At 41.4% G+C, this 17,746-nt stretch overlaps 1 protein-coding gene across 1 annotated transcript in view; it reads right to left on the bottom strand.

Moving 5' to 3' along the window:
* The window catches only part of KCTD15 (potassium channel tetramerization domain containing 15), a 68,436-nt gene extending 56,128 nt beyond the window's left edge, over window positions 1–12,308 (bottom strand). The window contains 3 exon segments of the mRNA XM_077452786.1: window positions 4,312–4,487; window positions 11,862–11,948; window positions 11,950–12,308. Coding sequence (XP_077308912.1) covers window positions 4,312–4,487; window positions 11,862–11,948; window positions 11,950–12,027 — 341 coding nt within the window. The 5' untranslated portion in view covers window positions 12,028–12,308.
* Window positions 12,309–17,746: the final 5,438 nt, after the last annotated feature.

The raw sequence follows: 17,746 nt of genomic DNA, 5'->3' as shown, positions 1-17,746 counted from the left end.
ATACCACATAAAAGCCTGAACCAATAGAAAAAAAAGAACTCAGCGCAAATTTTCTTATGGGATCTTTTTTCTGCTTTCCCTTGCATCTACTGTGCTGTTGAATGACATATTGTTGTTGATGCGGCAGGCACACACCGCTTATGACGGCACTGGGTACTGAGTACCCTCAGATTGCCCATTACAATGAAGGGAGGCAGTAGTGCTCATCAGTTATATTTCACAATCTCTTGTTTAAAAGTAGAGGTGTGCTACTGGCCAGATCACCAGGTGAAAACAGAGGGAAAAAAAAAAAGGCTAAAAAAGAAAACGAATGCAGCAAATCATATCTTGTGATTGGTAAGCTAAAATATACTGTATTACATTTTTGGCTTTGGGTTAATACCGCTTTAAGTTGGCATAATCACCAGGAAGTCTAAAACTGGCAAAGGTCCTTGAATCTATTTAGCACTGAATATCATAAAACAATTCCTGAATGTATTATTATTATAATTCTTTTTTATGAAATACAGTTTTGACCTTTTTTCATCCTTTACATCTCAGTGCTGCCGCAGCCTCTTTGCAGCCACATCCAGCCTATATACACTTCAGCAATGGCTGAATGTCAATTTTCAGGGCGGTATATCTGATGGTGAAAACAGTGGATCATGCCTGTGTAATGTATGTTGTAATGACTATTGTAGTCTCCATCAGAAGCCTGTGTTCCAGGGTGACAGTGCAGGAGCACAGTTGGAAGACAGGCGCAGAGGGCTGTCACCAAGCAAGGACTCTTATGGCAGGATCACCGGGGAAAATATATGAAAAATAATGGGGAAAAACATTAAATTATTCCTTTTATTATTATTATTATCAATCAATGAAAGCTGCAGATTTATAAATATGGGAAATGATTTTGATAACGACTATTGGTTGATCTATCTGCTGCCAGACTTATCCATAGCAATATGTAAAGCAGGGGTCTCCAAACTTTCTAAGCAAAGGGCAGGTTTATTGTCCTTCAGGCTTTAGGGAGGTCAGATTGTGACATAGTGGGGGTAGAAAATGCCCCAGGATCAGTGCCCCATTATTGGTTTCAATGGGAGGAAAGGTGATCCATTATGGATACCAATGAGAACAACAGTGCTCCATAAAGGGTGTCAGTGGTAGGAATGGTGCTCCATCATTGGTGTGAGTTGGTGAAATAGTACCCCAAGGGCCAGATCAGAGCAAGCAAAGGGCCACATCCGGCTCCTGGTTCACAGTTTGGAGACCACTGGTGTAAAGCAATCCACAATTTTGCCCTATGCTACATCACCATCACCCAAACCTCGTATCTGCTCTTCCCAAGACCTCCTGCTCTCTAGCTCCCTCATCATCTCCTCCCATGCTGACCTTCGGGTCTTCCCAAGAGTCTCTCCCATCCTCTGGAATCCCCGATCCCAACCGGTCCAGCTATCTCGTACCCTGAACCTTGCAGGCCCACTGGACAGAATATCAGCTTTACTTAATACATCTCTCCCCACTAAGCCACCTTCACCGTAAACATATCAAGAACTATATTTATCTACAGGTGGTATTAAAATCTTTTATGAAAACCACATTTGCACGGCATCCTTTTCAATAATATAATAACTTGCGGAAGGTAATCATAGGATGTATTAGATGTCACCTACTAACTCAAACACCTAAATCAAATAAGTTGTTGCACATATACTGTACTCGTAATGTCAAAGAGTTAAACCTCTTTTACGTGCCCTGCTTTCATTTTAATCATACAAGCAAGACACCTCCTGTGCTAGGATCACAACGCTTCATCTGCTGTGTTGTCATGCTAGGACAGGAAGCAATGTCACCCAAGGACACAACGTGTCTGTGGATAGACATTGCTTGTATTATTTAAAACAAAGCAGAGAAACAGGTTCAACCATTGGTGAAGTGTGTACATGTACACAGGAAGTTCCTATTAGGAGTCTACAGGAAGAGCTCCAGCATGAGAGAGCAAAGAAAGCATGTAAAAAGAAAAAAAGCATGCAATTCCCTATTACCTACACTGCTGTACATAACTAAGTATCTCTGAAACTTTATTTCAACTTTAACCAAGTTTGGGATGAGCACAGCTCTATCTAAAGGTACATAATAGGTTGGAAAATTACAAATGCCCATTAGGTTCAAAAGACATGAATTGGAGGAAGGAAAAACCAAACATGGAGGGCAAACGTGGCTTTTCCCACCTATTGCAGTTGTATCGCTTCCGTGGATCAATGTTTTTCTCTACACTGTACAGCACCCTTACTTAACATTTTGTCATCAAGGGACACTTTAAATTACACACAGGCCTCAGGAAACCCCTCCGCTATTAGGACATAAGCATGAATAGAAAGGTGTGGATAAAGGAATAAATAAAAGAATAAGGAATGTATAATATAATTCAACATAATACAATTAAACAAATAATAATGACCACAAATAGAATGCAGACTGTGAAAATAGCAGAACATGCTCACATTTGGTAATCAAGGAAAAAAATAAATAAATCACAAAATATCTGCTTTCCAGGGATATGTCCCTGAACCTATAGGGTCCTAAAGCCAAGTATCACTTGGTACAAGGTCCAGCCGCAGCTATTTTGGCCTGTAATAGACTTTGCCAGGCTGTGTCTCCCGGTTACATGACAATGCCAGGATTGGATGTGCATGACCTAGACGCCCAGAGTGTGTGTGTGCATGGCCTTATAGTGATGGTCTTTAAACTAGTGCCTCTTACATTGATGGTCAGTATAGTGCTTTCTTAAACTGGTGGTCACTGGTTCTTTTATACATTATTAGTAGGTGTGGTGCCCTCATATTAGTGATCAGCGGAGAAAGACCCACTTGCATTAGTGATCAGAGGGCGAAGGTTTCCCTTATACTGGTTTTCTTTCGGAAATATTCCTCTTAAATTGGTGGTCATTGAGAAGAATTTCCCTTTCATTGGTGTTCATTGGGAAGAATTCCCCTTACATTGGTGGTCTTTGGGATGGATTTGCTTTAAATTGGTGGTCCTTGGGAAGGATTACCCTTTCATTGGTGTTCATTGTGAAGAATTCCCCTTTCATTGGTGTTCATTGGGAAGGATTACCCTTTCATTGGTGTTCATTGGGAAGGATTACCCTTTCATTGGTGTTCACTGAGAAAAATCCCCCTTACATTGGTGGTCCTTGGGATAGATTCCCTTTACATTGGTGGTCCTTGGGAAGAATTCCCTTTTCATTGGTGTTCATTGGGAAGAAAACCCCTTACATTGGTGGTCAGTGGGAAGAATTCCCCATGAATTGGTTGTCAGTGGGAAGAATTTCCCTCACAATTGTGGTCAGTAGGAAGAATGCCCATTTGATTTCTGGCTAGTGGGAAGAATGCTCCGACATTGGTGGTCAGTGAGAAAAATGCCCCTTACAGATAGCTGAAAAGATTATTAGTGTTAATAACTCATCTGGGAGGCAGAAACTGTTAAGTGCTCAAGGAACTGCTAGCAACCTCTGGAGGAATCCTGGTTGAGAAAGGCTAATATACAGCAAGCAAATTAAAGCTACAATAAGGATATGCAATCTAATCTTCAGCTTTAGAGAAAAAACTAAGGTAGGCAGCACGGGAGGACTAGATAGACCACACATAGGCTTAACGTAGATCTAGACACAATCACCAAAACATCATGTAAGATAAAATGTGTTAATGTAATTTCAAAAAGTTTTCAATCTTTGCAGCTTTTATTAAAAAAATTTATTGGTGATCCTGACATGCAGGTCTGTGTTCAGGGATTTCCTGCTATAGAGTGAAAACTGTTGGCAATTGCTCTCCTGTGTTGCAGCACGTGCCTACTAGAGACTACAAGTGGCCATGCCAACACACATCGTCACCACCCAGAGCAATAGCATGCAGCCAACGCAGGAGCAAGTGCAAGGCAATAGGAAGTGGCTAGAGGACAGCAACAGCATTGACAGCCAATAGGGAATGAAAAGGGTAAAAAGAGGATTTTATAAAAAAACAAATTGTGCATATTAAGTTTCATCCATTTAGGGTTTATATCTACTTTAAACAAAGTGTTTATGGATTCATCATTAAACTGTCATGCTTGGTTGTCAATGGCTCAAACAGAAAGTTGAAATTGAATCAGTCACTTGCTCCTAATCTTCCATCGATATGCTAGAATTCTTAAATCTCTGGATTTGTTTAGTGCAAAGAAAATCTGTACGAATAACATATTCAAGAGTCTGGCATTTGAAAGAAGGACGCGGACTGGGAGTACGCACAACACTGGCATCAGATTTGACACGAAAATGAACAAAGTGACATCTCTTACCTGGAGTCGGGGTACTTCGTCAAGGTAGCTAGGCTGCTTGTGTACATATGTCCCCCTACGTCAAGGTGGACTGGTGCGTTGGATTTCGTGAGTTGGGCAGGGAGAGGAATTCCTTGCGAAGCCAACGGGGAGACCGGCGAACGCGTTAGAGACAGACGGGACATGTTGCCTTCTTCCTGATTGCAAAAGAAAAAAAATAAATATAGAAGAAAAAAAAAACAACCCTTCAGTACAAACAGGCCAAATTTTGTGATGTGATCACAGATTTAATCAGATCATCTTTGCTTTCTCCCTGATAATACATTTTCCTTACAAATTATTGCCACTGCTACAATTAAACATCTTTTGCATCATTTTCTTTAAAATACCAGAGGGTAGGAGGAATATGCTTATTAGCAAGGCGAAATCAGGAGCAGTTTTTTTTTTTTTTTTTCCAAGGTGTCAGCCTCCAGGGGCACAAAACAAACTGCAAAATTTCTAATTAAAGGTTGTGGGCTTACGTGTTAGATGTGAAATATCCCCTGACAAACGTGGAGCCAATTTGCGAATTGAGATTCAGGTTTTTTTTTGCAAGTGCGTCTCAATAACAAGACACCTCTAAATTAGTGACTTCCTCGAGACTTCAGGCATTTATTTCTTACACATCAGATTACCTACTGTAGCATTTCTGTTTTTTTTTTTTTTTTTACCTGTGCACAAAAAAGAAAACAATACAGATGTTAAAATTATTCCTTTTTTTTTATTGATGAAGAGGGGTCATTAAAGAAGCCTAATAGACGGGAACAATCTGACATCAATCTACCTACCAGCGCCAATTGGCATAGATTAACATTACGGATGCCCAAGACTCCACTTGCCTTTGATGTACACATGAAAAACTTCTAAATTGCTACCAGCCGCCCAATCTTGAGTACAAAGTACAAGTTACCTATGACCTTTGTACAGTAGGCCGATTGTGTTAACCCATTCAGCACTACCTTTTCAGCATATACGCATGTGTGTGTGTGTATTGATATATACACACACACACACACATATATATATATATATATAAATAAATTAAAACTAGGGCTCCCTCATTTTCCATGCAAAAGAAAACCTTTGCAGCCCTTAATGGGGCACCTTACATACTCTATATTATAAAGGCTGTCAATCGTAATCACACAACTATTTTTGTTTGTTGCATCCCTCCTGTAATATAGTTTCACTAGTTTTTGATCCTGCCGGTAGATCCCTTGAATTTCAGCATCTTTCTACTAGGTGGTAACGTTGCTCATTCTACCATGACGTCACTGCAGCGTTGTCACCCTATGTATGGGATTTTAATAGTTGACCTAAACATAGAAGAGTGATGGCAGAAGAAAGACCAAAGGGTCCATTGTGTCTGTCCTATTTTTTTTTTTATTTATATTTTTTTTGTGTTTTTTTTTTGTCGCATACCTGTTTCAATTAATTTACTGTTGACTGATGCACTGCAAGTCTATTTCAAGCATCAACTACTCTTTCAGTAAAAAAAATACTTTCTAGGGTTAGTTTAGAACTTTCCTAATGCTAGGTTGAGGTCATGTCCCCGTGTTCTTGATCTTAGCTTGATATTGAAAATACTGCCATCTTGAACCTTGTGCAACCCTTTGGTGTATTTAAAGGTTTCAGTCATGTCTCCCCTTTACCTTCCTTTCTGAAGACTATACATATCAAGTTTCTGAAGTCTCCACTGATTTTGGGGTATTATCCATCAGACCTGTCACCATTTTTTTATTATCTCTGGACTCCTTCTATCTTATCAATATCTTTTTGTAAAGTGTAGCTAAAGCCAAAGTTTTTTTTTATGTTTTTGTTCTGCATAGAGTAGTTAGAGGCTAGAACTTCCTTCTGTCTTGTATTGCTGCCTGTTTTCCTGATAGGGAGATTTAACTTTTCTATTTTCCCTGGTGACCCCCAGGACTGAAACTGATGGGAAGATACAAAATATGGAGTTATCACTAGAGTGGAAATCTTCCAGTGGGGACACCTCTTGTGTTAACAGCTAAGAGGTGATCTTCCTAATTTTGGAGGGATTTCCACTTAATTCCTGTTATTACAGGACAGGAAGTGAAGAGAAATCTCCCCGAGACACACAAAAAAATAAAAAAAATAAAGATTTTAACTATTCCTTACTTTATCCAAAATAAAATAGAACATTTTGGCTTCCAATAAACTTCAATATCAAATGACAATCAAATTAAAGCCCAGCTCTACACAAGTATTTACAGCAACCATTTTTTCTTTTCATTTTCCAATTTTTTTTTAAACCATATAAATAAAAGCTGACAGCACCCCCGGCAGTGTAATAGTTTTAGAATCTATTGTCATTACAAGTATTAACCATATACAGATACCAGAATATAATCTTTTCCTGATGGTTTGCGTTTGAGGTGGCAACTTTTTTAATGAGTAAAAATAACATTCCGGAACAGCCTACTAGAGGGTGAGACAGCAGATGAAGAAGGAAGGCAGATTGGGGGGGGGGGGGATTTATACAACTTTATTCTGTATATGATGGTATATGTCTGTCTCCTTGTCCTTAATAGCATTAGTGTGATTCAACCACCTATGGACATTCAAGGGTGGTTGGAAATGAACATGCAATCTGACTGGCCCTTGGCGCCACCATTGCCTGGGCTCAGCCATGTTTGTTCCAATAGAGAGGTGAAGAGAGAAGACATTAGTGGCCCTGGCAGACCTTTGTGCCACCACATCGTTCAGAGTTGCTGCACTGCCATGCCACATCTGTTAGCTTTAGCCAAAGATGGCACTTTCAACCCTGTATTGGTTTTTTTTTGTTTTTTTTTTCTTCATTTGAGCACAAATCGGTTGTTTCCTTTGCCCCACTACATTTAGACCCTAGTTTGTGGATTTATTTTGTGTAGTGTGGACAGCAATGAAAATGAACCAGGCGACGGAACCCAATGTAATTAGATTTTACCTTACATCATAATTAGCACACATTGTGAAATAAGGTCATCATAGTGACCATCATAATGGCCGGCAAGGGGCTAAACAGAGATATTAGATATGGGAAGTAAACCAAAATTTTCTTATAAGATCTACCTACATTAAGGATAAATCAAATAATAAAGGTTCTCACTTGATTTTTGTCTTGGTGTAGGATACATTACACACTTTTTTTTTTATAAACGATCCATTTACCACATACAAGAATCCTGAGATATTCTGTGTTGACTTAGATAGATATTTATCTATCTAATATCCAATTATCTATCTATCTATTACCCTTTGTCATTTCAGAATTTTTAGACTTTTGAAGTTCTCTTCTGTGGGCTCCTTGAGGGTAGGGACCGATGTAAGTGTGCAATGTACAGGGATAGGGACAATTGTAGACACTCACTCGGTTTGAACTGGATGGACTGGTGTTTTTATTCAACCTTACTAACTATGTAACTATGTAAGCTGGCCATAATTATACAATGTTCTTGTTCAATTTGCTTTAGATTTATCTTCAGCTATGTAGTGCAAGGGCCTGCCTGATTGCATACAAATTGAAAATATTTAGGTTTGACCTCATATTATATGGTGTTGGTAAATCTAAAGGAAAACTGAACAGGAAAATTATATAATGTATGGCCAGCCTAAGCGTTCGGGTATTTCCCTTTCTCTGTGTCCATTAATTGGCCATATACTCTCATATCTATCTATCTATCTATCTCTTTGCCATTTCAGTCTTTCTAGACTTTTGAAGTTCTCAAAGCGTTCAAGTATTTCCTTTTCTCTGTGTCCAATACTTGGCCATATACTCTCATATCCATCCATCTATCTATCTATCCATCTATCCATCTATCTACCTATCTCTTTGTCATTTCAGTCTTTCTAGACTTTTGAAGTTCTCTAAGCCCTTGTACACACAGTCAGAGATTCCGACGGAATGTGTCCGATCAGACCGTTTTGTCGGATATTCCGACTGTGTGTGGTCTGCATCGGACTGTTTCCATCGGAGTATCCGACGGACCAAGTTTTCCAACTTGTTGGTAAAATTTTCCTACAAAATGCATATGTAGAGAATTCCAATCGGACAAAGTGCATGCTCAGATCAAATTCCTACACCAAAGCTATTGGCTACTAGCATGAACATAGTCCCGTCGTAACGAAATAACGTCATCATGTCGGATTTTCCGAGAACTTTGTCCGACCGTGTGTATACAACAGTTTCGGACAAAATCCGACAGACAAAATCCGACAGACAAAATCTGACGGATTTGGTTGTCGGAATCTCCGACCGTGTGTACAAGGGCTAAGCCTTCAGGTATTTCCTTTTCTCTCTGCCCATTACTTGGCCATCAAAGTTCCATTGAGTTAGTACTGTGTGCCTTTCTCTTCAATGCTTGTCACAGGTCTCACCTTTTTCCTAAGCATATATGAAGTTCTAATTTAAAGGATATCTGTCACTAAGAAAAGAGTTCTTGTTTACAGAGTCTCCCAAAGGAACCAGGGTTTCTGCTAAGCCCATCAGTGTTTTCAGACTAGTATTACACTATAATAATAATTCTGATATTAATTGACATATTATATCTCATATCAGCTCCAGACTCTATGCTGCATTCTATTACAGAGACAGACATTTAAAGAGAATGTGCCCAGTTTCTTTATGTTCCACTGCTGATTTAAAGGAGCATGAACATAAAAAGTAAAAGTGATCTCTTTATGGCTTATACCTGTGATTTCCAGGAGCTTTACTTTAACTGCAAAGATGGAGGTGATGTCTACATGTTGGCAAAAAAAAAACAAAAAAAAAAAAAACACCATCACAGAAGTTTAGGATATCCACGATGTAAGATATGCATAATAATATGCCAGTTACACTGTGCAGCAACAATGTATTGTGTTGTCCAAAAACCTTAGACTATATATTCACTACCAGAGTGCAACAGAAGAAGTGTGTGGTACAGTCTGTTAGGTAGTATAATGCACGCAGACTGAAATCACTGCTGGGCTGTAAAATAAACTTAGTACAGTCTGTTACACAATACATGGAGAAGGCAGACACAATGAAAGTGCCTAAAGGACTCTGGATCACATTACTACATGCACCCCGGATAATATACACACAGCATTCAATATGACAACAGATACTGAGGCTTTCCTGAGATACAGTCATCTGTTTACATTGATAAGATATTAATATTGATAGTCAAATATATGCTAATCTTGTAGACTGCAAGCTCCTTTGACCAGAACAAAATGTATACATAGTTGCATATGATTCATTTACTAATGACTAATTTTATAATATGAACATAATATAACAAATCTGCAGGGGATTTGACTAGGAAGGAAAGAGCACTTGACTTGCAGTAGTTCACTAATTGATAATATTTCTGCTGAGTCTGAGTTCCTCCTAATAGTTACATAGTAAGGCTGCAAAAAAAGACATAACCATAGAGTACAAGTAATGCTACAATGTGATACAATCTGCAATATTTCATTTTTTACAACTATTTTCTGTCTCAAAATGCTCAACAAGGTCTACATATTCTCCCAACTCCAGACAGCGCCACTGATTTTCCACCGCTCTTTACTCATCCTTGGCAACACATGTAAAAAAGTTAAAGCAAATTCTAAATTGTCTCCATCTGCTGTAAAGAAATGTGACCTTGCTTGTTCATAGGTAAAGGATTTGCTTTCAGTAAGATTCCAAGGGGAGCATTGTCTGAAACTGTCAGTAAGCTTTGGAAAGTACCGTATTACAGTCTTTTACTGAAAAAGTAGTAGATGCTTGGCGCTGGCTATCAGCGAAGTCATCAATTATGCACAAATCCCTTGTAAAAAAGGCATTAATAAGCGATAGAATATAGTGATTTTTTTCTTGCTTCCTCATTGTAATATAATTTAATAGATAGAGTGACTTCAATGGAAAGACCAATGGATGCCACACTACCTATGGAATGCTTGCATTATATGCCATTGGTCTGTTCAAAGTTGAATAAATTATTATTGTTTTCGGTAATATCAAAGTCACTGGTAGTTGCAGCACGTTGCTGAAGCACTTTCTAGGGCTGGCCATACATGTTCAATGCTCTTGTACAACTTTCCTTTAGATTTACAAAAAAAACATATAAGGTCAAAACTAAACAGCTTTCAATTGGATCCAATTAGGCAGGCCATTGATCTACATAGTTTAGCATAAATCTAAAAGGAAAATTGTGCAAGAAAATCAAATATGTATGGCCAGCCTAAAGGTTTTTTTTAAAGATTGTTTTATTTATTCTAAATAGTAGATATAGAAATAGAAGGACAATAAAGGCACAGAACAGAGCTGTGTAATACATGGACTAAATCTTACACTCCACATTATAGATATGGTGCATAAAAGACACACCACGAATGATCAATCTGGCGAGACTGGTAAACTTGACAGCATATGCTACATATTTGGGTTATGGTCTCAATGTTGATTAGGTTTATCAGAATGTTCGGGTGATGCGTGGAACTACTCCATCTGGGGAGAGTCTATAGTGTAGGAGCCAATGGTAGACAGAAAAGCTAAAAAAAAGAAAAAAAAGTGAGGGTGATGACAATGAGTTGAAGGATGCCTGACAAAAGGGGGTCCTTAGTTTATCTTACATGGGTCACTTAGATGCCGGCTTTGGACCAAGGTATTATCTCAGAAGAGGACCCAAGATCCCCAGGTGGATGTGAGGCGGTCACGTAGTTGGGCTGTCAGTTCCAACATACGCATCAGGCAATCCAGTTTTTCAATCCACTCCCGTCAGTGGGTTTTTAGAATTGCAATGTTTTGCTAAAGTCTATTTCACAGTATAAAACACATTAAACCAATATCACTCACTGCAAATTGTTCCACTGCGGTGAAAGGTAGGAAAAATGTGTTTCCCATTCCACTTAAGAAAAAAAGATGTGGTGATCTTCTGTGCTGTCAGGTTTAGACAGCTGTCTGTGGGTGGGGGGGACCATTTAGTGGACTATCACTATCATCATACACCTTTGGAGGACTATGAGATCGGTGGTTGCTGGACCACTGGCCACTTTTAGGTCCATCCACACTCTAACTAGGTGAAAGGACACAGAGGCTTTCCAATAACTTATTTTAGTGTTCATATTTTATTTCCTTACATTTACATTTCATATATTTCTGGAATTCTATTGAAAGGAAAGGTTAGTTGGGCATTGTGGCCACAAATGGATGTCAAATAATCTTATATATACATCCATCACCCAATCCGACAAAGTTCCAACCTGTGATAAAGAAAAATGCTTTCTGAAGAGCAGCCTACGTCCTTGTATGACGCTCGGCGGTCCAAAACATCACACAAATATGTCAGACATGAACAATTTCAACAAAAATGTTCTGTTTGGCCACCATCAAAATACCAAACCCAATTAATTTGATGTTCACCTGGAAATGACATGCCCACAAAATTTTCCCTCCACTCGTTACCTAAATATTTATTGCATGAACGCCACTGGGGATGTGAAAGGTGGCACCAGTTGTCAATGAACTAGCAAGAACAAGATAATATTGTTAAAAATGTTCTAACCTTCTCGACTTTTCTTCCAACCTTGCTACCCCAAGAGAATCTTCCATTGCTCACATCCTCATACTCTGTCCATCTCATCATTTTTTTGTTGTTGCCTTTGCTCCTTCACACTGGCAAGAATAATGTTCAGTTCGGGAGTTGGTAGGCACTTAGTAGACAAGTCCATGTGCTTTTATTGACATGTATAGTGATGGCTCAGTAACCTTCAAGAGCTGTAGTTTTTCACCATACTGGCTACCTGGCTTCTGGGACTGGTCCAACCCTCGCGGCTTTGGTCTGTGCTATCATACCCTGGGTTATACACTATTACACTAGTCAGTGTTTTTAAAAGAACCACTGCCTCTAATTGCCTACAAAAGGGAGGGTGGCCTTGATACATGGGGTATTGGGTGATGGCTTGTTTTGCTGTAGGCAAAACCAATACCGCCAGGCCTTCAAATTATCTGGGAAATGTCTTTTTTTTTTTTCATTGTCTCCCCCCACCTCCACCCCTTCCTCCAGAACAGCACATCAAGTTCTTTGAAAAGGGAGATTATCTTCCCCCTGCCTCTGACGACTAACTGCACAAATGTTGCTTGTAAAAGCTATTTGCCCATGTAAAGTGAAGTAATCAGGATGCCATGCTCATTTACACACAAAATGATTCTGTGTCCCATTGTGCTCACAGTTGTTCAGCTCTCTAGGGGTGATTAAACTAGCTCGCCTGCCGCCTGAGTCGATTTGAAGAAAATCGTTTCTCCGTGAAGTTGCCTCTCTGCTAAGCTGTTATTTTAACCATAAAAGGTAAACAGAATGGCAGATTTTTTTTTTTTTTTCTCTGAGAGCTTCATTCAAGCCGGTCGCCCTAGGCACTTTGCCTGGAGCAGAGAATGCTGAAGAGTATATTCCAGGGTGTTGCCGGCACTGCACAAAAGACCACAGGAATACTCCTTGTTTCATATATACATAAAGATCAGCTATTCACAGCCTACTTTAAAGAAAAGAAGGCTTAAAAAAGGTACAAGAAGTTTTGGGTGTATGGGGTTTTCCCACCTCTGCACATGGCTCAAGGCCTTGGTAACTAAGGCTGCTTGTTGATGCTGGGAACATAGAGGCTGTGGAAACTAAAGACAAGGCAGACTGGGACTGGGTAGGTGAAAGGTTACACAGAACACGCAAGGAACTCCCTCCTAAGTCTCCCACTAACAATAGAAGTAATGTGGGATGGGGGGGGGGGGGGTGGTTTGGGTTGATGATGATTCGGCAGGTATGCAAGCAAAAATAATTTGAGATGAAGTCAAGTTCACAGCTACATTATGCAAATGTCATGCTTGCAAAAGATATTATAATCGGCGACCATGAAAGCAAGTTAACCAACACAACCCCAGACAAACTTTCAGGGAGCGTGCGTCTAATGGGGATGTCTCAGGAGCCCTGGGGTGAGCGGTGACCCAGCACAAGCTACAGAATGTATGGCTCTGAAGCTCATACTTTGACTATCACTTTGAAATAATTTTGCAAAAAAAAAATCACACAAAAAGCAGACTGAGTGCTATTTTCTTGTGAGTGTTAGGAATGCCCATACACATGCAGTACCAGTCTATACACGATCATTACTGTCTGGGCATAGAAGGGGGAGGGGGGGGGGGTTGTCTACCTCTAAAAGACAGAAATGTAATTCCAAAACACAGGAGAACCCTAAATGCTGGTCTGTAGGGCTGGCTAAAGGGATCAAATACATGAGATTATTTTTTTTTTAATTGCCTAGTAACCTCTTATTGACAAATACCCAATTAATGACACATTAATATGTAATGAAGCAGAATAGGTCAGTCTCATGATGGGACAAGTTATTAAAAACTTCAGCTGAGCCACAAAGAGAAAATAAAATAAATAGAAATATGTAAACTTAAAAAAATAAAAAATACTGTAATTATATATATATTTAAAAAATAAAAATATATACACACACTATAGTGTGTATATATATATTTATATGAACATGTATCCCTCTCTCCTTCTAGCCATTCATTAGGACCACAGAGACCCATCAGATGTCCCCTCACACCCTCTCCACCCTCCAGGTGGCAAATATGAGACAGCAAAGACATACAGTGACTCCTGCAGAGCCATGAGGATTTGCAGGAAAGTTTTGGACAAGTGGAAGTGTGTATAAACTCCCAGCATCCAGCCACCGTGTCCTCCCATCAGAAAAAAACAATGGTGAGAACACAATCCCAATCCATTGCCTCCCCCAACTGCTCCAAAATCCCCTTTCCAGAGACCCTCAGTGAAGGAGTCCTCAGCTCCCCAGCACACTTTGTATAGGGAAGAGACTGCAATATCACAATGTATGTTCAGGCTGGCACTGCAGGCTCCACATACAGCTTGCTCTGGGTGCATACAGTCTAGGGTAGCATGGGCATCAGACAATGCTACCGATGTCACCCCCTGGGTCCCTCTCCCTACAGTCTGCAGCACAGCCCCCCCCCCTCGCCCCCCATTACAGGAGCAGCAGATGACACCCAGTGCCCAGCCACCCCTCATCAGGAGGGCACACACAGGAGCTGGGCACAGGTTTGCCCCCCTCTCCTCCACTTCTGAGTCACTTTGCACAATCCAAGCAGGCAGGATGGAGCTGCTCCCTTCCTCTTACCTTGATCCTGGCCAGGTCTTTCCTCCACCTCCTGCTCTGCCCTCTGTGGAAGCGTCCTTTCCCTGGTAGAGTGCCCCCTGTCTCCTGGGCGCCCCCTTCTTCAGGCTGTCTCCCCCCCAGAGCCGGGCAGAGAGCAAGGCAGAAGCTGTGCTGGAGGAGGAGGAGGAGCAGAGCACACCGTCCACACTCCTAGCTCTGGGCTCCCAAATACGCCTCCAGGGCAAAGGATTAGCTCCAATTAACTGGCCCGCCGATGCCCCCCCCCCCCCCTGCTTCTTCTTCTGTCGGTGCCCCGGTGGTGCCAGCAGCAGCTGTGCCAGGGATAACGGTTCGCCTATCACCGGGCTACTGTCACGTTGTCAGCAGACGAGGCAGGCAACCGAAGGGAAGGCAGGAGAGAGAGAGAAGAGAGGAGAGGGAGAGAGAGAGAAAAAAAAGCTGATTTTAATCATTGTCATTTCGTCTGATGTAATATTTCCCCGGGCACTTTCAGCTAGGCATAAATTTTCAGTTCCCAAATAAGTAACACAGGGCACGTTTCTCACATCCTTTGACTCGCTGTGTTACAATTGCTGTGCCACACAACTGCAACTCCAGTTCAAGGTGGAGGGGGGCAAGGCTGATTGAGATGCCTGGTACCCCAAATCTGCAGCCAAGGCTCCCCCAAAGTGCCATTCACACCCCCATCTCAACTTTTCAGGATGCCTGCCTTGCCACTTCCCCCTCTCCTCGTTGTACCTCCAATTTAAAAAACAAAAACTTTCTCTAAATTCTGTGTGACCCCCAAAATCTATTTTCGGGCAGTTCTTTATTAATGCAGTTTAACCCTTGTGCTGCTCTGTCGGGGCTATATTTCAAACCTCTGGGCTCTTTTTAGCCTGGTACCATGCCTGGTACCTCAAATGTGCAGCCAAGCCCCCCCCCCCCACTGTGCCATTTGGCACCCCCCCATCCCCCTTTCCCATACCACCACTCTCAACTTTTCAAGAGATCTGCCTTGCCACTCCCCCCCCCCCTTCTTGATTTACCTCCATTTTTTATAAAACTTTCACAAAATTCTAGGTGTCCCCCAAAACGTATTTTCGGAAAGTTGTTTTTTAGTGCAGTTTAACCCTTGTGCTGCTCTGCCGGGGCTATTTCTCAATCCTATGGGCTCTTTTTAAGAAGCTTGGTACCCCAAATATGCAGCAAAGGCTCCTCTGGTGTTTCATTTAGCCCCCCCCCCCTTCAATTGTTCCCCATATATGCCCTCCGATTGTCAAATGCTATTTTTCAACTCTTTTAGGACGCCTGGCACCCCAAAATTGCTGCCATTGCAACCCCATTGTCCAGTTTTAGCCCCCATCTCAACTTTTCAACAGACATGCCTTACACCCTCCCCCCCCCCCCCCCCCCAAAAAAAACTAATTTCGGACTTTGCAGTTTAACCCCTGTGCTGCTCTGTCTGAGCTATTTTTCAACCCTATGGGCTCTTTCTGGGTACCCCAAATCTGCAACAAAGTCACCCCCCATGTGTCATTTAGCCCCCACTCTCTACTGTTCCCCTATATACAACCTGATTTTTAAATGCCATTTTACAACTCTTTTAGGACGTATCTCAAATTTGCAGCCAAGGTCCCCCCTGCTTTGCCACCCCCCCCCCCCCCCAACAGCCCCGGCTTTTAAAACTTCCTTTAAATTTCTCGTGTCCCCCAAAACGTATTTTCGTCGTTATTAAATGCAGTGCAATTTAACCCTTGTGTCGCTCTTGCTAGAACTCTTGGTACCCCAAATCTGCAGCCATTGCTCCTCAAAGAGCACCCCACTCCCATCTCAACTTTTTACATCGCTACTGTGATATCGTGTTACTTCTCTTACTATATTTGTTTAAGACTATTTTACCCCCCCCCCCCCCAATAAAAATGTATATGTAAATGCATATATTTGCTAACAGCATTTAACCCTTATCCCCCAGAGCACTATGCTACAATCAACGCCACTGCTGTCACATCAACACTAATCCCGACCCCCCCCCCCCAGGCCCCCCACAATCACCCCCCAATCCGGCTCCCTAAATTGGTTCAGCCTGTGCAGATTAACCCTTTGGGGGCTGATCGCCTGCCATCCAGAACCCTACTTTTCCCTGGACGCTCCAAGGTAACTGATGTCAGTTTGGTTTTCAGTGTTTATGGTTTCGAAAATTATTTTAGAAAACAGAATAAAGGAAACTAAACAAACATAAAACAAATATTAATACAAGTCAAAACAGAACAGAAAAAAAGTGATGGAAATTGCTTTGCCCGGCTTAGTTTAACCCTTTATCTCCCACGTGGCTGCTCTTTTACCTCCTCTTTGCCACCTCCTGCCCCCCACCAAAAGGGACTATAATTTGTCCTTAAATTACCCACATGCACTTAAATTTTTACTGAGCCCACCTGATTTTGCTTTAATTTCCACCCCCCCCCCCCCTCAACCATTATCCTCCTTTCCTGCCCTCCCCCCTCCTTTCCCCAGCCCCCTTTTCAAGCTCCCTGTCTGGCATTAGATTGCCCCCGGGCCATTAATACCAAATGACGTCTATGGACAAGCTTTGTGCTATTGCAAAATGCGCCCTCTGCACTAGCCGAGGGCTAAACTCGCCATTTCAATTATAGAGCAAGGCTAGCTGGAGTGATGTGAGCTCTGAAGATTTCCCATGTAGATATTCTGCCTCCCCACCTCTCTCCCCTGCCTCTGCAGCCTCTATTCCCTGCAAATAAAAAAACAAATAATAATAATTAGAAGAAAAATAAACTTTTGTAAGGTCACACTGTCAGATTTTGTGTACAAATTAAAAAAAAAAATCCGTTTTGGAAATGCTACAGCAGAACCTCTTGAGCATTTCAGCATTCAATTGATATGCTTAACTCCTGCAGGACCTACAAAGTATCAGTGTTGACCCTAGCAGCCAATCAGATCAACCCCTTCACTAAAACAGCTGGGGTGTGGGCCGGTTCACACTATTGCGATGCAAGAACCCTGCGAATCAACTGCGGGTTCCCGCATCGCACCCGGTAGGCACGGCAGTTCACACTGCCATATGCGAACTGCTGGGGAGTGTCATTATATGTTAACAACACCCCCATTTCAGCTCCCATATCGCACTGTGAACTGACAGATCGGACATGAATCGGATCGCATATGTGTGTGATCCGATTCTGGTGCGAATTGAAAAAAAAAAAAAGAGTCCTGTGCGTGTTTGTACTGAATGCGGTGTGACATCAGCCATACT

The sequence above is a fragment of the Lithobates pipiens genome, unplaced genomic scaffold (genome assembly GCF_037356315.1).
Source record: "Lithobates pipiens isolate NorthernLeopardFrog02 unplaced genomic scaffold, aLitPip1_a1.2 Scaffold_10, whole genome shotgun sequence".
In the NCBI taxonomy this organism is placed as follows: domain Eukaryota; kingdom Metazoa; phylum Chordata; class Amphibia; order Anura; family Ranidae; genus Lithobates; species Lithobates pipiens.
This window is presented reverse-complemented; position numbering and strand designations above follow the sequence as displayed.